At 38.3% G+C, this 24,000-nt stretch overlaps 1 protein-coding gene across 3 annotated transcripts in view; it reads right to left on the bottom strand.

Moving 5' to 3' along the window:
* Positions 1–14,022, bottom strand: part of LOC109722478 (LEAF RUST 10 DISEASE-RESISTANCE LOCUS RECEPTOR-LIKE PROTEIN KINASE-like 1.2) — a 24,885-nt gene extending 10,863 nt beyond the window's left edge. For 2 of the 3 annotated variants that reach the window (XM_020250547.1, XM_020250548.1), the window contains exon 1: positions 13,407–14,022. In XM_020250547.1, coding sequence (XP_020106136.1) covers positions 13,407–13,875 — 469 coding nt within the window. In that variant the 5' untranslated portion in view covers positions 13,876–14,022. Of the gene's footprint in view, positions 1–6,842; positions 8,576–13,406 lie in introns of all 3 variants that reach the window. The other variant, XM_020250545.1, reaches the window with a different exon arrangement.

Here is a 24,000-nt window from a genome sequence, read left to right as displayed (position 1 = left end):
GTTTTCGACCGCTTTATTAAACAACCCGAACACGAGCCTGGCTCGTTAAAGCATTCGGGCGAGCATGAAACTTCACTCGTGTTCGGCTCGTTATTAACGAGCTGAACACGAGTTACTCACGAGCTGCCAGCGAACAATAAATTAAAAAAAAATTAGATCTAAAAATACTATAAAAGAATAAATTTTATAAAAGTCTATTGCATTAGACTTGATCTAATACTTGAAACTTTACATATAAATAGCTGCTTTTTATAATTAGCTCGGCATTAATTTATTTGCTAAAATTCTCTAAATACATCAGAAAATATATATTATATATGAATTTTATTATATAAAAAATATAAATTAAATAAGATTACAGTAAATATAAGAATATATGTATTCGAGCATGTATCGAGCGCGAACACGGGAGCGAAGCGACCCGCAGCTCGTGTTGGCGTTTACTAAACGAGCGAGCCGATCTCAACACGAGCGTGAACGCTTCTTGCGAACAGCGGAGCTGAATTGCCACCCCTAGTTTGGTCATCAAAAGAAGATGATCAAGAAGCCGTGGGCTACGGAAATGGGTTCAACATAATTGTGCATATTAAAACATGGGTGCGGAAAGGCACTGGGGTTAAGTTCATTGGGCTCCCTCATGAATCTCGAGTGAGTGAGACTAAAAGGCAGCATTTGATCTCACTGAGTGCTTGTGCGCGGTTTTTCGGGGGTAATGTGTCTCACGCTAAAAACCTCTCACACATGTTTGGAATGAGCCAAAAAAGCAATCAATGATACAAGAAAATAAAAGAGAAGTGGCTGGTTCACGTGATGGAAGAGGAGAAAATGTTAGAGTTCATATGTAGAATGAGTCTCACAGTTGAGATAGGTTCTAGCAAGGCAAGCTAAGAGGAGGATTTTTGGATTAGGTTTCTGTAATAAAGAGTCAAGCTAGGCGTTCTTCACCGATTCACTAGTTGAACAATCAGGGTCTAAACAGAGTCAAAGTAGGGTTTTAACGCCGGTGTTCAAATTTAATTGAAGTTGACATTGCGACTTCGAGGCAATGGGAATCGAATTCGACCGGGTGATGCGGTCCGATCAGGGCCCTGTAAATGTTCCTTTGAGACGAACATTGTTATCAAAGAGAGATATACTCTTCAACACGGAGCAATAACCTAGGTTCAGTGCAGGAATGAGGCGGTTAGGAGAATACAAGAGCAAAGAAGACGATAAGGTAATGTTCTGGCAATTCGGTAATCAAATCGGTGGGAGGTTAGTGTGGTGGAACGCTGTCTAGTGATTGGCCTATAGCCGGGAACGGTTATTACGGTTATCTAATTGATTAGGAGTTAATTCTCGCTGTTAAATTGGGAAGCGTAGTCAGTAGAGATGAGAATTCGGTAATCATAATTAGGGCGATAAGAGATTAATAGGAGCGGGATGTTGGGGGTGTATTCGTTTATGCTGGATTGAGGATTTGGAATCTTGTAATTTTTTTCTCCTATTATGATTGGGGTTTTTGGTTGTTGGTAGTTTACAGAAAAAAATAAAGATTGGGGGTGGGAATGATCGCTTATATGAAGTAGTTATTAGCGGTTCATCCCACAAATAGAGAACGGAAAAAAAAAGAGTAAGTTTTTAAGAGAAACAAAGGCAGAAAACGAGTCGCGTGGGGTTGAATCCTGCGATGACTATTATGTTAGAGGACGGATTGTAGAACGGATTTTTGCAGCTAGTTGTTGCCGCGTTTTGGATGCAAGCGACCTTCTGTATTGACAGCGTTAGAAGAGGTCTAGGAAGGGACATCGAGAGACACGGTGAAATCTATACCGTATACTGAACAACAGGTGTAGTTTTAATATTGAACCGCTCTATCTTCGTTTGTCATGTTTGTTATTATTGAAAGAGACAGAAGGCTGTTTGGCTGGGTAAGGTGTTGTTTATTAGCTGAATGCGGCTTGCCCGCCGAAAAAATTTTAATGAGTGGTACGGTTACTATGTCTGCATAATTCTTCTCCAGGGTAATGGAATTGGAGCGATTTATATTGGATGGGGCCAGATGAAAGACTGGAGAGTAATGTAATGTGGTTCTTGCATCTGGGGCCATTAAGCTGGTTCTCCGTGGGTTGTAAGGAGGTAGTGTTCGGATGGTATAACATAATAATGGATGTTAGAATTTGTGGACTACATTAGTCAGTGTGGTTTGCATGCAATTTTCCTCTCAGGCATTGAAGTAATGTTTCCTGTTCACTATAAAACACTGCTATAATTTTCTTTCTCTTTTTATCTAGTTTTCAATTTATTTGATATGAGTCGGTTAACGGCACAATAATTGAAAATTTTGAATACGTCGTTTATCTTTACAAATTTAATTAGTACATATTTTATATATAAATCTCGCAACTATAAATTTATTAAAGTAAGTAATTAACTTAAATTTTAAAGTCAAAATACTGTTGGCCGGCTCAAATAAAACAAATTAAAAAATGGGTAATAAAATTAAAACTCTAAGAGATTAGATAGTTAATTAAACAATGATCGATAGTTCTGATAAATTTTGATAGCATGAGCAAAGATTCTCTACCACATGAGTTAGAAATAAGAAGAGGCTAAATTATAAAATCTCTTCGCGCTTGTTTCAATTACCTTCCTTCATATAAAAAATTGCATCAATTATCCTCTTATATTTTATCGTTATCTCACATAGGTTCAGTTATTTAGGATAGTCGTTAAATTTTGCTTTAGAACTTTGTAAAAATAGATTTGTAAATGAAATTATCTATAAGTAATGCAACAGATAGCAAAATATAATAAACTATCATTTTGATAGCATGAGCAAAACATATGTTGAGAAGTGAAATAATGTGATATGCCAATTTGTTTTAGTGGAGTTTTGCAGTCTAATTTGCTAATTTTTTTAATTTTTGGATTTATTTGAGATGATGATAAAGTGTAGGATAATAATTGATGCAATTTTTAATGTACGAGGATAATTAAGACTGAGGCTAAAGTGTAAGAAAGTTCTTTATGGTTTAGTCCAAAAAAAAAAAGAGCTGTTTAAATTTTTAGATCAAATGAATTTCATTAGATATGTCACATCCTTAGACTCAGATGGGTTTGCGTTAGGATTAAAACTTTCTAACAAGTGGTATCAAAGCCGATGGTTAGACTATTCTAAACTACTAGTCTGAGTGTTGTGGTGCAGTCGAGTGGGTTTGCGGTGGCTCATATAAAAAAACTCGAATGACATGTTTGGAGGTGAGCCAAAAAAGCAACTCCAAGCAATACTCGGAAAATTAAAAATTGAATTCAAGCCAGCATTGGCTGGTTCACATGTGAATAGTTCCATATCGAATAATTCTTACGAGAGTAAAGAGAAATCTGATTGGTTCTTATAAAATCAAGCTAGTTCACCGATTCACTAGTTGCAAAATCAGTCTAAAAAAAGTCAAAGTAGGTTTCAAGCCGGTCCGATTTAATGAACTGAACTGGATTGACTTTAAAATGTTGCTTTTGAGACAACATTTTATCATAAACCATTATACCCTTCAACATGTAGAGCAAGCTAACCTAGTTCATCAAAAACTATATAAGGAATACAAGAGTGAAGGAAGCAGAGTAGGTAATGAACTTGGGAGCAATTTATCTGGGCCAGATTAAAACTAAGTTATGTTCTAACTTGGCCCAACTTAGCTTGATTCTATCCTAGTACAGTGGATGTGGATTAACTTGACTACATTATCAAGTCTTGACCTCTCAAGGGCATAGAGTTTCTTCACTCTTAACATACAAAAATTTTCTGCAAACTAGATGATCTTACTTTCCACAAAGGTCAGGAGTTGTTCCAACTGCAAAATGCAACATTTTGGCTGACCGATCGATCAGTTTTACTAGTCGACATCAATTCTGCCTTTTTTATGTGGATACTAGTGAAGTAATTCGCGCGATGCAGTGGATAGATAATTAAAAAAAATTATAGGAGCAATGAGAATATGGGAATGTAGATATTTCATAATTGTTGAGAATAGGGTAGTCGGTAATGGCACCACGCGCCATCCTTGTCGAGGATGCATGAGGAGCAATAGAGGGGGCCCGAAGGGCTCCAAGCGGCGAGCGAGAGGAAAAGGGCTAGAAAAAGAAAAACCTAAAATCATAGATGAAGAGATCCAAAATTGCTGCGTAGGTGAGGTGAGGGGAGAGGGAGAGACGCCGTTGTTGGTTCGGAATATAAAGGGAAGTAAGAGATGGACGGAAAAAGAAAAGAGTGAGAGAAAGAGAGTTGAAGGAGGCGGCTGTGNTTCGAGTCGAACACGAGCTGGTTTGAGAACAGCGAGCTGGATTGCCACCCTTAGTTTGGTGTGTAGGAAATTCCTACATATCATGCGTGCGAAAATTAGTACTCACCAACCGTCTCTAACGCAAGTGGCAAAGGATTTGGTGGTTGATATCCGAAGTCCCAAGTTCGAATCCTAGTTTATTCATATTTCTAGCTAAGTTTATTTCTAAAAAAATAGACGAAACAGATAGCATGCTACCCGTCTCACCTTATTTGTCTGAAGTTGAGGGGTTTCTTTACAATTTTACTTTTAAAATATCTTACGCGAATTACGTACTCTACAATGCAGCTTCAGAGTCTTTTATATATTACAGAAAGGGACAGAGAAATTTCCTATATGGAGTTCGAGTCCAAGCATAGCACAACTTTACTACCGTATGAGACGCGTTTTTAGAGTGTGGTGTTTTTTTTTTCTAATTTGACCGTGGAATCCTCAACTGCTGATTAATTACTATTTTTGCAGTACTATATATGTGTCCTTTTCGACCATAAATTAAGAAAGTGGACCTGCAAAGTAGGTTCCAAATCCTATTCCACCAAAAATGAATAGCATATTCTTTTATAAAAATAATAATCCTACAAACAAGTGGCAAGGGTTCTGTGGTTGACACCTGAGATCTCAAGTTTGAATTCTAGTTGATTCATATTTCCAACTAAGTTTATTTTTAAAAAGAAATAAATAAAACAGATAGCATGCTACCTATCTCTCTCTCAAAAAAAAAAAAAAAATCCTACAAACAACTCAACATTTAGGACCCCTTTGATTAGATGTTAGTTGTTACATAGAGTGGGGAAATTATCCTCCCGTCTAGGACAAAAATATATTATTTTAGGCTTCATTATATATATATTTTTTTTATAAATATCTTTTTTTACTTTTTCTTCCTAACTTTTAAAAATCTGTATTTTACCTTCTCAATATTTCAAGTTGTTGAATTTAGTTACCCTCCATTAGCGTTCCATCACTATTCCGTCTATTTTTTTTAAATTTATACTGAAAATATCCTTTAAAATAATAGAAATATATAAAAATTTTATTTTTTCTTATAGAAGAAGTAAGTGTAATTTGGTCATATTATCTTCTTTATTAACGCTGTACCCACCTCAAAACAAATCTGAAATTTTAAGAAGGCAAAATATAGATTTTTAAAAGTCAAGAAGGAAAAGTAAAAAAATAGGATATTTACGAGTGAGTTTTCTATATTTTAGCCATTATTTACATTTAAAAAGGTTACTAGAGAGATAGCTTTGTAGATGCGTTTACAGCATTAACAAATGTATAATTCTAAGTCAACAAATTAACGCATACTAAGATGTTGTTTGTACAATGAAATTAGTTGTCTATCACATAATTTATGCACAACAATGAGAACTATTCAGTGAAGTTACAAATTACGTCGAGAGAGAACTTGAAAAAAACTAATAAAAATTTAGCACATTATCACAAGATATATAACTTATAAAATATTATTATTATTTTTAATTCTTTTGTCATTGCTCTTAGTTCAGGTAAGGCGAGCTTCTCTCACTAGAGGTAGGCATTGAACAGAAAAACCCATGAAACCAAATCGAACCAACCATTTATTAGGTTCGGTTCGGTTCGGTTGGATGGTCAACGGTTTGGTCTTGGTGTGAGAAATTAGAAAATTAAAATTTTGGTCGGATTTTGGGTTGAAAAATTAATAAACCAACTCCAACTGAAAAACTGTAGTGCATATGTATTTATAGTTATATATAAATTTATGTATATGTAAGTGTATATATATATGGTTTTATTCATGTCTGTCTTAGTATCTAAAAATATAAGCTATATATTATTTCATGCATTGAACCAATAACAAAACTCGATTCGATAAATTCAATCAATTAAATAGATCAACCGATATATTATTTAGACAGGCTTTAAGAATCCAACTGTTCAAATAGAAAAAAAAAGAAGGAAAAATCGAAACGAAACCTGAGCTTTTGATTTGGTTTGCTTTGGATTTTTCAGAGTGTTGTGGTACAGTTCAGTTTTAATTTAGTTTTCTCCAACCGATAATTAATTTAGATCAGTTTATAAGTTTCAGTTCACCCTGAAATCCGAGGTAATGCATTCGATCAAATAAATTTGTGATGTTGTAAATGTTGTTTACTGATGATTTATGAATTTATCAGAAGACCTCGTACAGACATTAATAATCGAAAGCGTTTCTTTCTTTCAACAATTAATGCCCTGTCAATTTTGCAAAGCTGTGAAATATATCATACTAAAAATCTTGTTAAGCTAGCTAGCTAGTGTTTTGTCAGCGCAAAACTCTTTAATTGTGTGAACCTTGAATTCGCGGACGTATAAAGAGTGGTCTCATGCAATAGATCGATCGATCGATCATCCCTACAATTTATATATATATATATATTTTATTCAACTTTTTTATCTGTTGAAGGTGTTAAAAGGATGACTCTCGATTCGGAACGGCGAAAATGGAAACGAGACAACAGGCAGAGAGAGAAAAAGAAAGAGCAGGCAGGCATGAAGACATACCAGGGCAATCGCCGCCGGCTCGCGTCCCGTCGGGGCAGAAGCAGAGGGGAGAACCGCTCGTCTGGTTGAAGCCGCAGTGCCCGCCGGAGCTCTCGCATTCCCCGCACCCTTCGGCAGCGCCCGCCATCCAGGCCAGCTGGAACCCGTAATTCAGCGCCTCGCTGAAATCATGCGCCGGATCCCAGCCGGGGTCGCTCAGGATATCAAGCAGCACCGGCGCCACCACTACGTCCTCGCACGTGCCGCTCCAAAAAGTTAAGTTATACGGGACGTCGTCACTCCTGAAGACGAAGGAGGGCTTGTCCGCGTAGCCGAGGCAGGGAATCACGTTGTACTGCAGAAAATCGTGCGGCGGGCCGTCACCGACAGAGCAGTTGAAGAGGAAGGTGAGGTTGGCGTCCGCGCCGGTGTAATTCAGCGAAGAGGCAACGTCGCCAGCGAACGTGAGGTTGTGGCGGACTATTGGGCAGCTGCTCTTGTCGTCGGGGCTGGTGAGTACGTTGGTGTCGGTGAGGTCGATGGTGCGGCTGTCGTAATCGACATGGGAGACGTTGTAGCGGCCGGAGCCGATCTGGAGGATAGGCTGCTGCTTGTCTTCTAATTCGCAGGCGATCCCGAATCCGGGGTAGCCGCACTGGACGGCGGAGAAAGATGGAGGACCGTCGGAACGCCAGAACGGATAGGAGATGCTGACGTCGCCGCAGGTGGAGGAAGAAGAGCAATCGGCGGCAGAAGAAGCATCATCGGCTGAGGACCCGAAGGTACTGGTAAGCAGGGAAAGGAAAGAGAGGACGGCGAGGAGGAAGAAGACAGAATGGATCATCATCGTGTTTATTATTTTTTTTTTTTAATTTTTATTTTCTTGTTTTACTTCTCCTCCGTGGTGAGTTGTTTGATGTGGGAGAGAGTTTTGGTGCGGTAACAGAGGAGAGGGAAATTGGGAGGGGGAAGCAAGAGGATGGGGATTTTTTTTTTTATTAGGGGTTTGGTTGGTACGGTGCTGGGATAATTGGTAGGGAGGGTGGAGTGGTAATAAACAGTTACGTGGCAATTTGTTGCTAGAAATTTGGTGCGGAATTCTGTTGTTTTTTCCAAGGAGCTTTCAAGATTCTCGTTTGAGTTTGTCCAATCCTAATTAGAAAAAATTTCGATCCATCAAAACCCCAAAAGAAAAACCAAAACCAGGCGGTAGCGTGGTGCGAGTTGTTGTCAGGGTTAATGCCTGGTAATTGCTTTCACCGTCCGTACGTCTTGTGTAAATTTCAAATTGCCCCAAATGTTATAGGGTATTTTTATTTTATCAGTATAGTACTTCATGGTTAAAAAGTAACACTTTGCATTGACTGTTTCTAGAGTAAGTGAAAAAGGACTTGATGATTGATATCTGAGACCCAAGTTTAAATTCTAATTGATTCACATTTCTAGCTAATTTTATTTCTAAATAAAATAAATAAGTTTACTAAAATGGCCCACACCTCTGTTAACGTCAGCTTGCATATGGCTCGAATGGTGGAGGTGAGACTGTGGAGGAGGGCAGGGTCATAGACGACAACGGCGACAAGGGTGCTGTAGAATTTGAGAAGGACCAAAGGGATAGCACATCCGGGATGGGACGGCAGCTGCGGCAGAGGGTGAGGAAGGGGGCAAGATAGTGCAAAAAAATGCAGAGAATGGAAGGAAAAATAAAAAAAATATTTTCTTTTTTGTGAGAAGACCATCATATGTCGTGGCCGCTATAAGAAAGGCCAAAAATAGAGAAAAAATAAGTTGTATTGTTTGAAACTAAATTGAACTATTTGAGGATAACTTGCATAATTTAAAACTATTTGAGATTAAGTTGCGTTGCATAAAATAGAAGTTGCACTGTTTGATACTAAATTGCATTGCTTGAGACTTAAGTTGCACTGGTTGAGAAGAATGTCGCCACACTTCGCAAAGGGCATCGATGAGTGCATTTCACAGCAACAACGACTTTGGGATGTGGGAGTGCTAGTAGGATCGGAGCCATTGCATGAGGTCGAGGCCATCGACGTTAGAGCACGCAAGAGAATAGTGATAAAGGTCGTGTTGTTTGGGCAAACTAGGTGGCGACAAAGAGAAGAAGAACAAAAGGCAAAAAAAGAGAAAAAGAAGGAGATGATGAAGAGTAAAGAAGAAACAAAAAAAAAAAAAAAAACGAAGAAAACATATATTGCACCATTTGTGCCATACTATTTGTATAAAGTTGCACTATTATGCTTGGATTATACTATTTGAGAAGAGATTGCACTCTTTTAGTTTTTGCTGTTTATTTTTTTATTTTTGTGTATGCTCAAAGTTCTCACATTCGGTGTAATCTTACACCTTTTGTAATGTTGCAATATCGAACTGATTACATATCGGATGAACCAAATGCACTAATTCTGGCAGGATTGCCTGTAATCTTGCTAGGATAACCCGAACCAAACGCACCCCGCACCCTTAGAGTCATATGGGTTTGCGCTGGGACCAAAACTTTCTAATAAGTGGTATCAAAGCTGATGGTTAAATGATTTTAAACTACTGGTCTAAATGTTGTGGTGCAATTGAGTTAGTGGCTTTACATTATGAATATGACTGGTTTTTGAAGAGTGGTCATAATATGACAGTTTGGTGCACTCAAAAGAAATGGGTCCAATAAGCTGTGGGCTACGGAAATGTGTTCAAATAATTAGCGCATTTTAAAACAGTTGGGTTCGAAAGGCACGAGTTAAGTTCATGGGCTAGGATGAATTTCGAGTGACATAGACTTAAAGCGAATGATCTCACTGAGTGGGTTTGCGGTGACTCATGTAAAACACTTGAATGACATGTTTTAGAGATGAGCCGAAAAAGCAACTCGATGCAATACTTGGAAAATAAAAAATTGAATTCAAGGGAGCATTGGCTAGTTCACGTTGAAAAGAGGAGAATGTTAAGAGTTCACATTGAATTGTCCCACATTGAATAATTCCTATGAGAGCAAAGAGAAATCTAATCGGTTCTTATAAAATCAAGCTAGTTCACCGATTCACTAGTTGAACAATCAGTCTAAATAAGTCAAAGTAGGTTTTAAGCCGGCCCGATTTAATGAATTGAACTGAATCAGCTTCGGCAATGGATCACGGTCCGACCGGCCAGTCTGGGTTTTAAAATGTTGCTTTTGAGACAACATTTTATCATAAAGCATTATACCCTTCAACATGGAGCAAACTAACCTAGTTCATCAAATACTAAAGAATGAAAAGGAAACCGAGTAGGTAATGAACTTGGGAACAATTTAGCTGAGCCAGATTAAAACTAAGTTATGTTCCCAACTTAGCTGGATTGTATCCTAGTACCATGAATATGGATTAAACTTGTGACTACATTATCACGCGTTGTCCTCTAAAGGGCATTGATTTCCTTCACTATTAACACGCAAGAATTTTCTTTCTGCAGGCTAGTTGATCTTCCTTTTCATTAAGATCAAAAATTATTTTTCCTGACCGATAGATGACTCTTACTGGTGGAGATCAATTCAATTCTGCCTTTTACCTGGAAAGTGTACGATCCATTTGGTATATATGTAGAAAACTTCTACGTATCATCAGTGCGAAAATTAGTATTTTTGTCTAAAATATTCGAAACTCATCTAATAAGTCTCTACTCCCCTTTCCTCTGCCGATTCCTACTTTTGGTTACAGTCGGCCACCTTTGCTTATAGGCTTTGCCTCTGTCTTCCCTCTGCCTCACCTTAGTTGGCTAAAATTTTTTAATTTTAAGGCTTCGTTTGGTTCGGGATTAAGTAAAAACTAGTTATTTCAGAAATAGAGTTAAGTTCAGAGTTAAGGTGGGGTTAGAGTAATTTTGTGTTTGGTGGAGAATTATGTTTATTTCATATATAGATAAAATAGTGTTTGGTTAGAGTAAGTGGGATAAGAAGGATAGTGAGTTATTATAAATAGAAAATAATAATTTTGCCCTAATTTTTATATTTGAATTTAAATTTAAAATTTAAATAATTAAAAATAATAAATTTAAATTTAAAATTTAAAATTTAAAATTAAAATTTTTATTTTTAAATTTTAAATTTAAAAATTTAGTACTCGTAGGATGTAGATGTGACTGTGATATCATGTCTATGTAAATGGTCCCTTCATTGAAACTAAAAAAGGAACTTAATTCCAATTAATTGACTTCAATGTCTTTGGAGTTCTTTGGTGCTTGGCATTTTCCAAGGTTGAACCTTCCTGGTACATTCTCATTCTCTTTAGTTGGAAAAATTATAGGACGCAACGGGTATATTGATGACGTGGCGTAACAAGCCTATCAAATATCTCCTTTTAAAAATGTCCCATCATGATTATAAAAAAATATTTTTATTTTACTTTTATTTGAAAAGAAGAAATGTGATTGGTTTGTTATTGATGACGTGGTAATAGTGTAAAATTCCTCCTTTAGTTGGTGGTCTTCCTTCTCTTATAAACCCAATAAATGAAAGTCCTGCACCTACTTCTTAANAGAATAGCCTTTAATTGAGGGCCTTCTTTGCAGTTTTACCTTTAGGGTGCGTTTGGTTCGCGCTATCTTTTTAAGATTCCTAGTAATCCAATAGAAATAGCAAATATGACGGTATTTGGCTAAACGCACTAAATAATCTAGTTGGTAATATTAGATTTACTTGGGAATGAGATTCATCCCAAAGTACTAATCTCATTCCCTCGAGGGAGGGTGGCTATTCTCATATTAATGAATTGGGGTAATCATAATATGTCTAATCTCTTTCTTTCTTCCTACCCGCCGGCTAGTTGATATTATTTTTCTTTACATTCTAACTTCATATCTCTCTCTAAACTTATTTTTTTCTCTCTAAACTTCAACTCTTTTTCTCTCTCTAAACTAAGCTATCTCTCCCTCTTTTTCTAAAATCTCAACTCTCTCACTCCCTCTAATCTCGACTCTATTTCTCTTCCTATTTCTTTAGTTATGCTCTCTCTCTAACCTATGTTCTCTCTCTCTCTTTTTCTAAAAAGGTGTTGAAATTTTTGGTGGCATTATTTAAAATTAATTAAAGAAATAAATAAATTAATTGCATATTTTTTGTAAACTTAAATAACATGACTAAATAATATAACCGTGCGAACCAAACACAGGAATGCCACATTCTTAGTAATAGGATGAATAGGAATAAAATTCTCGGACATCTTTTTATTGCTAGTAATCTTTCATAGTGCGAACCAAACGCACCCTTATTAAAATATCTAAATGGAATTTGAGTCCAAGTATAACATAATTTATTACTACTGTGCGAGACGCGTTTTTACCGTGTGGAATCCTCAACTGCTAACGACTTATATTTTATTTTTATTTTTGCAGTACTATATATGCGTCCTTTTCGATCAAGTGGACCTGCAAAGTAGGTTCCAAATCCTATTCCACCAAATATGAATAGAAGTTAGTTGTTACAAGGAGTGTTGAGAGATTATCCTCTCACCGAAGACAGAACAAATATATAGATAGATTATTTTATATTTAACAGGTTACTTTTTTTTTTTTTTTTAATTATTATAGTTAAGCCTCCTTGTCCAACTTTAACTGTACCCGTTGAATTCAAATATATCATATCAAATATCAAATTAAAAATTTGCATGTAGTTATAACTATAATATAGTTACAATTATAATTAAGTGCAACCAAATAAGTAAGTTAGAGATTTGACGTTTCACGGGTGTGTTTAGAAAAGGGAGATGCTGTGGATTAATTAACAAATGTATAAATCAAGTCAAACAAACGCATGCTAAGATATCGTTTGTACGATGAAATTAGTTATCTATCACATAATTTATGCATAATAATGAGAACTATTCGGTGAAGTTATAAATTACGTAATAAAGAGAGAACTTAAAACTTAAAACAACTACTAAAAATTTAGCACATTATATTATAACAAGATAACTTATAAAATATTATTATAAAACTTGTTAGGTGAACAAGTTATTTTTAATTCTTTTGTCATTGCTCTAGGTCGCTTAGGTAAGGTGAGCTTCTCTAACTAGGGGTAGGCATTGAACAGAAGAACCCATGAAACCAACCGGAACCAACAATTTATTAGGTTCGGTTTGGTTCGGTTTGGACCGTCAACGGTTTGGTCTTGGTGCGAGAAATTTGAAAACCAAAATTTTGGTTGGATTTTGGGTTGAAAAATTAATAAACAAACTCCAACTGAAAAAACTGTAGTGCATATGTATATTTAGTTACATATAAATTTATGTATACGTAAGTATATGATTTTATGCGCATGTGTGTATTAGTGTCTAAAAATAAGCTATCTATTATTTGACGCACTGAGCCAAATAACAAAAAATCCATTTGATAAATGCAATCGATTATATAGATCAACTGATATATTATTTAGACCGTCCTTAAGAATCCAATTGTTCAAATTAAAAAAGCAAGAAAATCGTAACGAGACCTAAACTTTTGATTCGGTTTGTTAAAGGGGTGGCTCTCGATTCGGAGCGGCGAAAATTGAAACGAGACAACAGGCAGAGGGAGAAAAGAGAGCAGGCAGGCATGGAAACGTACCAGGGCAATAGCCGTCTGGCGTCGCGTCGGAGCAGAAGCTGCGAGTCTGGTTGAAGCAGCAGAGCCTGCCGGAGCGCTCGCATTCCTCGCACCCTCCGGGAGCGCCCGCAATCCAGGCCAGCTGGAACCCGTGATTCAGCGCCTCGATGAAATCATACGTCGCCAGGAAATGAAGCAGCACCGGCGCCACCACTACGTCCTCACACGGGACGCCCCGAATTTCAGGCGGAATGCCGTTACTGGGGAAGACGAAGGAGCTCTTGTCCCCGTAGCCGACGCAGGGAATCACGTTCTGCTGCGGAAAATCGTTCCACGGGCTGGGGTCGCCGACGGAGCAGCCGAAGAAGAAGGTGAGGTTGGCGTCCGCGCCGGTGTAATTCAGCGAAGAGGCGACGTCGCTGGAGAACGTGAAGTTGTGGAGGGATCTCGGGCACCCAATCGTGTCGGGGGTCGCTAGGACGACATCCATGTCGGTGAGGTTGATGGTGCGGCCGGTGTAATCGATATTGGTGACCTTGTAGTAGTGGACGGAACCGATCTGGAGGATAGGCTGCTGCTTGTCTTCTAATTCGCAGGCGATCCCGAATCCGGGGTAGCCGCAGTGGACGGCGGAGAAAGACGGAGGACCGTCGGAGCGCCAGAACGGATAGGAGATGCTGACGCCGCCGCAGGTGGAGGAAGAAGAGCAATTGATTGANCAAGTAACTTTTGTGATAATTTTTTAAGATTTAGAATTTACATTCTGGGGTTTAGGATTTTGATTGTCGCCAGTATTTTTAGAGCTTAAGAGTTTTATTTGATTGTATAAATATAATATAAAATATTTTTAAAGTTAAAACTCTAAATTGTAGATTTTAAACCCTAAATTCAAATCCTAAACTCTAAAAAAATCTAATACCTGAAACCCTTTTAATCTAAACTAAACCCCTGAAATCTAAACCCTTTAATCAAAAGATTGAAAAAAATAAAAAAGGGTTAAATAAATAAAGTTAGGGTGTATGGTGCATCTGGTGCCGGTGCACCAGGTGCATCTAATAACTTCCTCCTCAATCCCTGCGGGGAGAGCAGTGATTTGTCCGTTGCGGGAGTATCCGTACAGTTTGTTTTACACCTGCGGCTCCACTCTTCTCCGAGCTCGCAAAAAAAAAATATTTTATTTGATCTTTGCCCTATTTAGCCTACTATTCTCTTTTACGTCGCGGAGGTGCAGTCCCCTTTAAACTCTCTCCCACCATTGGATAGATGATAGCTTTTCAAAACTCTACAAAAAAAAAAAAAGAGGAACTCTTAAGAACCCTAAGTACCTCCGCCTCACTCCTACCTTTTATCTCCTCCTCTAGCACCTTTTAGCTCATCGCCGCCCTCTCCCACCCTGTCCGCAGCCGCAGCTCATCTTCTCTCCAACCCCCTCCCTGCAGGCCCGTCTCACTCTTCCGTTGCACTCCCAGCCACCCTCTCTCCCTCCTTCCCAGCTGAAAGATGAGGCCGTCTATCACGCACGTTTTCAAGAGCTACAGGAGGGCCACCCTCATTCTAGCACAGGTAGTAGCACATTTTTCAACTCCTTAATTTTCTGGGTGCCATAATCTCTTAGTTTCTCCATTTTGAAAAAGACAAAATGGTATATGATCGAGTTCTTTGTGTGTTTCTTTTTTTCTTCTTTTTAGTGATGTTTTATTTAAGCTTTTTTTTAAAAACGGGACACTTTTTCTGAATTATATAGATTAAGTTCGAATTTTTAGTCAACTAACCAAAATATTGTTATTCCTCTTTCTCTCTCCTTTTTTTCTCGTTAATTTTTCTTTCTCCCAATTCATCTTCCTCTTCGCCATTTCTTCCTCTCTTCTTTCTCTCGCTTTCTCTCCATTCTCCTCCTGCTCTACCACCCCCACATCGACGCTGCGCTCCTCTCTCTATCTAGCCCACATCTCTGTCAATGTCGGCTTGGATATGGCACAAATGGTGGAGGTGAGGTTGCGGCGGAGGGCGTGGTCATAGACAGCAACGACGACTAGAGTGTTGTAGAATTTGAGGCCGACGGGAAGGGAGAGCGCGTCGGGGATGGAGCGGTTGCTGCGGCAGAGAGTGAGGAAGGAGGCGCAATGGTGTAAGAAAATGCACATGATGGAAGAAAAAATAAGAAGAAAAAATAAAAAAATAATTTTCTTTTCGTGAGAAGACCACTATATGCCGTGGCTGCTACAAGAAATGCCAAAAGAAGAGAAAGAAGAAGAAGAAGAAGAAGTCTTATTTGTGAGTAAATTGAATTATTTGAGGCTAATTTGCAACATTTTAGATTATTTGAGACTAAGTTGTATAAAAAAAATAGAAGTTGCGCTGTTTGAGACTAAATTACATTATTTGAGACTTAAGTTGTACTGTTTGAGACAAATGTCACCACATTTTGCAAGGAGGCATCGATGAGTCCATTTTATAGCAACAACGGCTTTGGCATGCGGGAGTGCTAGTAGCTAGGGGTAGAGCCACTGCACGAGGTCAAGGTCACTGACATCGGAGCATGCCAGAGAATAATGATAAAGGTCGTGTCGTCTAGGCAGATTGGGTGGTGATGGAGAGAAGAAGAACAAAAGGCAAAAAGAGAGAAAAGGAAGAAGAAGATGAAGAATAAAGAAGAAATAACAAAAAGACGAAAAAATATATTGCACTATTTGCGCCACATTATTTGTCTAAAGTTGCACTATTATGCTTGGACTATACTATTTGAGAAGATATCACACTTTTTTAGTTTTTGTTGTTTATCTTTTTATTTTTGTGTATGGTTGAAGTTCTCACCTTCGAAAAGAAAGTATATGTAATTATAAATTTTAGTTGTACTTTCCACGAAATAAAAAAGTTTATGCGGTAAGAGAAAGAAAGAAAGAAGATAGAGAAAAAAGAGAGATATTTTCGTTCATTTTTTGAAAATTTGGTTTTAATATGCAAAATAAAAAAATGTGTCTTATTTTTATAAAGAGTAAAACTAGTAAATTTTTGTAACACACTGAAATTTTGCAAATTGTAGGATTTGAGTGTTTGATTTGTGTTTCGTGCCTTTTCACATTTTCTGGAAGGTCGTAGACAGTGTTCCGACCTATGGCTCACATCCCGAGAATTGTGATTTAAAACTTTGCACCAAAACCCAAAAAGATGGATTGTTGGTCTGCTCTCGGATTTGCCTCAGCAGGGCTGTGTACCGGTACAGCCTTGATGGTTGTACCGGAACAGATTTTGTACTGGTACACCTTGATGGTTGTACCGGTACAAATGTGATTTTTCAGCCAACCCGAGCTTCGGGTTTGCATTTTCGTAGGATGTGTACCGGTACACTTTCCCGTGTACCGATACACTTTGCCAGAATGCAATCTGGATATTTTTGGGGGGTGTTTTTGGAATTGTAGCAAATCTATAAATAACCCCACGCCCTTGGCTGTGCTCCCTGAGCTTGGACACAGCAGAGATCATGGTAGGGAGCCCTCCACTTCTTCTCCTTTGATTTTCTTGCATTTTTGCTTGGGTTCTAGAGATTAAACTTTGCCTTTTGCTTCTTTTATGCGTTTGGTGGCACTTCCACCATGGGAGAAGGCATGAAGCTTGGAGTTGAGCTCGTTGGAGAAGAGATCTTCAACCCTAGTGGAATTTGAGCCTTGTTTGAAGCTTCTCTTGAGGTTAGTAACATGATTCTACTTCTAGATTCATGTTTTGATGGTTTCTTTGAGATGAAACCCTAGATATTGGAATTAGGGTTTGATTTGGGGATTTTGATCTAGGGCTTTTGGAGCACATTTGCTTGGATTAGAACCTTCTCCTAGGTTGGATTGGAAGGGTTCTAGCTCTCATTTGGAGCTTGGGGTGGGTTTGCTTCACTATAGGTGAGTTTTGGCCCTTTTGTTGAGTTGGTTAATGTTTAACCATTAGATTGTTCGTAACGTTCGTTTAACTCTCCTTTTATTACCTTTAGGGTGTTAGGAGGATAGTGGACAACTTCGTTCGGCGAAACGAAAGAGTTCGAAGTGTTTCCGGTAGGTTTGATCGCACCGAAATGGGTGAACTCCCCCCTAAACCCCTTATTTGGTTTTAAGATCCAATTAAATATTTTTTCATGCTCGAAATGACATGCTAGAATTTATGAGAACACATTACATATATATTATGTAAAGTCAATTTGATGCTCTATGAAGTAGAGGCTCTTTTGGGAACTTGCGTATGAATTAGCTAGTTGGTGATTTCGCTTTTATGCAACCTAGAAGGCATGTTCGAGCATGATAGACGGTGTGACCCTTGGGGGATTTCGACTTATGGGTTTAGTAAAGTGATCATCTTACATGTTAAACAAAATACTTAAGTAGACAAGAAATAGGGCTTTGCGACCTAGTAATTAACAAGGTGTTCACCTTGAGTTTAATAGCATATCTGCATGGCTTGGACATGTGCATGAATGAGACTTAGCAAATATTTGCATGATATACCACACTTGTTGTAGACAAGTAGTTGTGACAGGGTGACATAGTACATGTAAGATCCATATATAAGAAACCAAGTTGGAACATTCATTCTAGTTGAATATATGCATGTGGCATTATTGAATGAGAGCACTCGCATGATTGATATTACTCCATAAGGTGGAGGCATGGGTAGAAAGATATATGCGCATGGCTTGCATCATGAGCATCGTAAATAATTTGTGGTAACTATGCATACACCATAAGAAAGTGACTTCCTTAGCTATAGTGGAATAAACTAAGTGTGAACTCTCATTGAGACTTGAACAATAGTGAAATATCCTAGATAGAATAATGGCAAGGGTTGTGTGTATTTGATCTAAAGACTTTTATTTGACATAGTAAAAATAAATGTCATGTAGTGACATTCGGGTTAGTAAATGATAACCTTGACACTTGATGCTATACTTAGACTTTTGGGGTCGTGCTACATATTCCATGTTTTAGACATGATGATCGAGAGCTGGATACTATTGATCATGCTTGCTTGCCATTGTGCTCATTCGCACATGCTTGTGAGGGTCGCTCCCCATAAGCCGGCACTCCGGAGATAGCCTACGCGAGACAAGCTCACCCGTGCGGGATTGGGCGCCAAAATGGGATGCCGCGGAGGAGGCTCATTTCTAGAATGGGGATGTTGACTACCACGAGGCTATTTTTGGCACGGCACAAGCCGGACTACACACGTGTAGATTCATGACGAGAATTGAGCTATGATACCAAAAGTGTAATGAGAAAACTACTATTAGAAAGTGCATCCTATTTGAATTTATAGATATGCATGATAGTGCATAATGTGAACTTATGTTAGTCATTCTTGGCATTGATATTCTTGAAGTAGTAGATCACCTTTGTTGATTGACATATTGTATAGTTAGAATAGTAATGAAAAGCATCATCCTTCATTGTAATATTATGAACATAATGGACATGCATGAAAATTAGCAGACATTTGAATATGCTTGTAAACCGGCATTGACATCTAGTTGATCAAATGACAATAGAACCTCATATGCATAATAGTATTTGTTTAGTAGAAGCATGACTTTTATGAACATGCTTATATACCTGCCCTTCGTATCTGCTCATTAATTATCTTTACAGTATGCTTATGTTAGCCTAGTGGAGCATTTTGCTGAGATCAGTAATTGCCCACTGGAAACTATTTTTGATAGTTCTCACACCCTTTATTTTGTTGTTATTTTCAGAGCCATCCGCACCGGGAGTGGTTAGGGATCGAGGCAAGGGGTTAGCGGCTAGCTAGAGTCCTATGGAGTTATTTTTAGTTGGACCCGATGTCATCTTTTCTTTTTGTATCTTAAGGGAAAAATGTATTATGTATTTGTTTAGAGTTTTATGTTAGATTCTGGATTTAGTTGTATACTTTTGTATCTCTATTGTGGATCCCTTTATGCTAGAACTTTAGTGATTTTATTATATTCGCTCTGATAGTCTTTTTAGGACTTCTATGTTCATTTCTTGTTTAGTATACGCTTTGTGTGCATTGTGTTTGTTGGTATACACGGCGGGTCTGTGCACGCGCCGGCGGGCTTCCTCTGGGCCCGGAGCGTGACAGATTAATTTGGTATCAGAGCTTAGGGTTGAGTCTTAGGGGACCTAGCAAACCTTAGGCCTGTTGGACGATAAGGGATAGGAACGTGAGAGACGGGGTCTGTTGGGACCATTTGTAAGCGAAAGTATTATGATTGGGTCATATTTATAACTCCTAAAGTGTTGGAGTTGAATTGGAGTGAATAACATCTATGTTCTTGCAAGATCACGTTGGCGGCCGACAACGTGATATCCAGGAATAGTAGGAAGTCACTTCATTACTTTCGCGTGATTGGGATATTGTAGCTATGAGTGGGGCTGCGTTAGCATGGGTTGTTTTAACCTGTGCTTGTTATGTTTGTTGCAACTTGTGATGTCGGCGACACCCACGATGGCAGCCGAGGCGACCGAGCCGGGAAAGCCTGCATCCCCCCGATCCAGCGAGATTTGGGAGTTGAGGGAACAATTGTCCACTTTAGTTGGCGTAGTGGAGCGACAGACGAGTGTGGTGCTACTTCAGGCCGAAGCTTTGCGCCGACAGGACGAGGGAATCAGGCGATTGGAGAGCTTGTTGATCCATCAGACGGTTGACTTTGGGAGGCCCCAGGAGGGTTTGGATCAAGCCTTACTCGCGGGGAAAGGCATGAGGGTTACTGGAGTGGCAAGGGAGACGTCCAAGAGCGATAAGTTGCATGTCGACGAATCGTCGAGGAAGGTAAAGAAGGACCGGTTTCGAGGACACGGCTCTTTCGCCGGGAGAAGGCCGCCAAGACATCCCAGGAGCCGGAGCCAGTCGCGAGGACGTGGCTCATCTGCACAGCATGGAGGACCGGATCGTCGCCAGGCTCCGAGCTGCGTGATCTGCGGTGGATGTCATTATCCACGGCAGTGCTCGCAGAGTCGGGGGAGGTGCTACTAGTATGGCCAGGCGGGCCATTTTCAACTTGAATGCCCGAGGAATGGCAGGATTACTGAAGCGTCGGTGCCAACCTCGACCCGAGAGGCACCCAGTGAATGTGTGCCCGCGGACTTGCTGGAGCTGGATGTGGCGACTGAGAGGGCTACTGCAGGTAGCATGTTTTGTCGTGCTTTTTGAATTTCATCATGATTGAGATGATTGCATTAGTTGCATCTTTTGATCGGCTGTTCGCCGGATAGTGCTTGGGGACGACCGTGCCTGGACCGTTTGGGGACTATGGAGCCTCGGCCCTTTGGGCAGGCGCAGTCAGCTGTGTGTGATAGGGGCCCGTTACCTACGGGTAGGGCAGAGTTTTGGTCAGGACGGTGGTCCGAGCTTAGACCTGAGAGCGTGGAATGCCACGTGTTGGATCGTGCGATGGAGGATACACCGAGTGTTTAGTGACCCAACCCGAGGATCTGTTAGCGTTGAACTTTTTCGACGCATATAGGACGATCGGTTGATCGGGTGTGTCATTTTGAACACCCTACCTTGTGAGAGGATTTTGTGCGCCAACGAATGGATTGGCCTTACTTGGTATGGAGTTATTATGGGTACCTAGTACCCTTGGTCTTGCGAGATGACTTGACTCGCCTTGAGGTTTTTAGCACGAAAAAGTGCGATTTGAGTATTTAGTTCCACTGGTTGCGATGACTGTCTCCTTACCCAAAATCGGGTAATTGGGGAGGATTTGGGGCCTAGTTGGCCGTTAGCATCTGTTGATCAAGAATCCTCGCAATAGGCGATTGTACTCATATATATTAATTATCGTAGTTCAGTAACCACGATGGTTCAAAAACCGGTAACCTAATTCTCTACATGCCAATCCTGCTACACCCGGGGGATCCCAGCTCATCCACTAACCAACTTATCATACTAGATTGCCCACTTTTACTAGTTTTACCGTCTAGATTGCCGCCTTTTGAATCATCTTGGTTCACGAAGCACGATAATTATCGTATCACACACACACACACACACACACACATATATATATATATATATATATATATATATATATATATAGATCGAGAGATGAGAAGGAGAGAGCAGAGAGAAGAGAGAGAGAGAGAGAGAGAGGAAGCAGAGGTCTGGTATCTTTTGAAAATATGCGAGCGCTCCGTGCTTCAATCGTTTTCTCGATGTGGACTTTCGAATACGACAATCGCTCAGTTAGAATTTGATCTTAGAGTTTTAAGTATCTAGAAAATAAATTTTACAATTTTTTATATTATTGCCTAGTGATTCGAGCTGCTCCAAAAATCAAGCGGCTAAAAATAAAAATCGTTACAAAATATGATGATAATGGACATTAAAATTTAGACTCAAAGTTATTGATCTTGTTTTATAATGGTTAAAGACTTTTTTATCAAAATTTCATGTGATTTGAAATATTTTTACACACCGTTAAACTTGCAACCCGGCTTCACCACGGCCTTCTAAAATTATTGATTTTTGAGACCACTTATTCTCGATCAACAGCAAATATAATCGAAAAATTGCAAAATTATCTTTTCTAAGATACTTCAATACTTCTAGATCAAGTCTAACGGAGGCCGGATCGTCGATTCCGAAGTCCTCGAACATCGAAAACGCCGACAAGTGGAAGCATGGACCCTCTCGTGCTTACCATAAGCATCCTAGCCGGCACTCTATATATAGTATATATATATATATATCTATATAATATATATATATCAGAATTGAGCCCTATTATTTTAAAAGTACGCAAAGTTTATTGTGCTGGTAATTTTAGGGCATTGGAGTTAAGAGATATCGTTAATGATGTGGGCCCTCTAGGGTGTAGTGGGTGGTTGTTGATTATATAACTAAATGGTTGAAATGATCCGAGAATCTATAGATTAACGTAAAAAACTTTACAAGCAAAACAAGTGTTTGGTGCTTTTACAAGCACCATAGCTGGACTATATATATATATATTCGAGCTAATTCGAACAAGTTCAGTAATACTCAAGCTTGGCTTAAAATATATTTTGAATTTTTTTTTCTATTTAAGTTCGGCACATTTAATTTCAAGTCTAGCTTAAATGAGCCAAGTACCAAGCCGAAAACGAGCCGAACAGGAGCTGGCTTGCTCATTTGCCGGCCCTAGTTTATTGTTATATAACTAAAAACGTAATTTTCTTCTTTTCTATTCAATATGATGCTACCTAGGTGTTTCGTCTCTGCAAATATTGGATTTCACACATGGGCAGAGAGAGGGTTGGGCCAGATGGGTACATGTCCAAATGTCCAACCCTTATTGGCCCAAATTTAGTCTCTACATCCAGTGGATGCATACATTTGATACACTCTTCTTTATTTCATTTCAATTCCTCCATTGAGTGTTTTTTTTTTTTTTAAGGGGCAAATTCTTATATATAACTGAAAAATTCTAGACTTTTTTTTTATTTATCCCGATTAAAAGGTTAATATAAAAAAAAAATCTTTTTAACGTTTCAAGTTCTTTCAAATATACTTTTAGAGCTAGATTCAGTTAGTAAATTATTAGAAATAGTCTTTATCTCTGTAAAATTACTATTTTCTTTTTTAAATATACTCTTCTACCGTCACAAACTTCTCTTATTTGTCTTTCAATTAGGAACAGAAAAAGTATTTTGATTTTTGTCCTTTCAAATTAATATACTTTTTTATCATTACCATTTTTTTCATTTGCTCTAAAGTTAGAAGCAAAAGAGGTGTTTTGATTTCTTTTTAATTCTGGTAGAAATTTAATCCGGGTTTAATCACAGATGACTTAACAGGTACTAACAGCGAAATTATTTTTGAATAACGGAGGAATATATGATGATATATTTGAAATAAAAATCGTAATATATAAGATAATTTAAAAAATTTGAGGAGTGTAATTATTCCTTTTTTTTTTAAATATCAATACTTTTTTTTAATACTATTATTGTATTAAGCTAGCCAAATTATTATAACAATCGTGCCCACCTTGTATTTCTTTTCTGGCTTTGCACCTAATTTCACAGTTCGTAAAATCAAATCTTTAATTTTTTTTTCTTTCTTTTTGTTTTTCATGTGAAAGTGACGTGTTAGAATTAACATTTGAGACAAATTCGTGTAGAATTATAGATAACAGTAACTATCATTTACTAGAAAAAAAAATAAGGTCCAAAGTTTTAATGGGTACTTCCAAAGTTTACTTCCTTGTCAAAGTATAAGCTAGAAAGGAAATTTGCCTAGCCACTTAGAAACTTCCTTGTTTGAAGTGCAATGAAAATATTATTTTAATGTAAGAGCATATATGTTACTCATGACTTTGAATTCAGAATCTTTTATATGAATATCTATTAATAGCACTAACTATTTTGTGCTACCAAATTTTCTGCCGTTTGTTTTATTTCTTTGATCATTTCCACCGCTTATATCATACGATTTCACCAATCACTAACTAAGCCCTAGGGGGCTGTTATTATCCTAACCGTACATTCCTGCATTCTAGAACCAAAAACCTAATAGTACTAATGACTTAGTGCTATTAATAGTGTTCTAGCCTAATTATTATATTATGTTAAATAGTATAAAAGTAAATATTATTCTTCAACAATTTAAGTTAGTA

This window comes from Ananas comosus, linkage group 16, assembly GCF_001540865.1.
Source record: "Ananas comosus cultivar F153 linkage group 16, ASM154086v1, whole genome shotgun sequence".
NCBI lineage: Eukaryota > Viridiplantae > Streptophyta > Magnoliopsida > Poales > Bromeliaceae > Ananas > Ananas comosus.
This window is presented reverse-complemented; position numbering and strand designations above follow the sequence as displayed.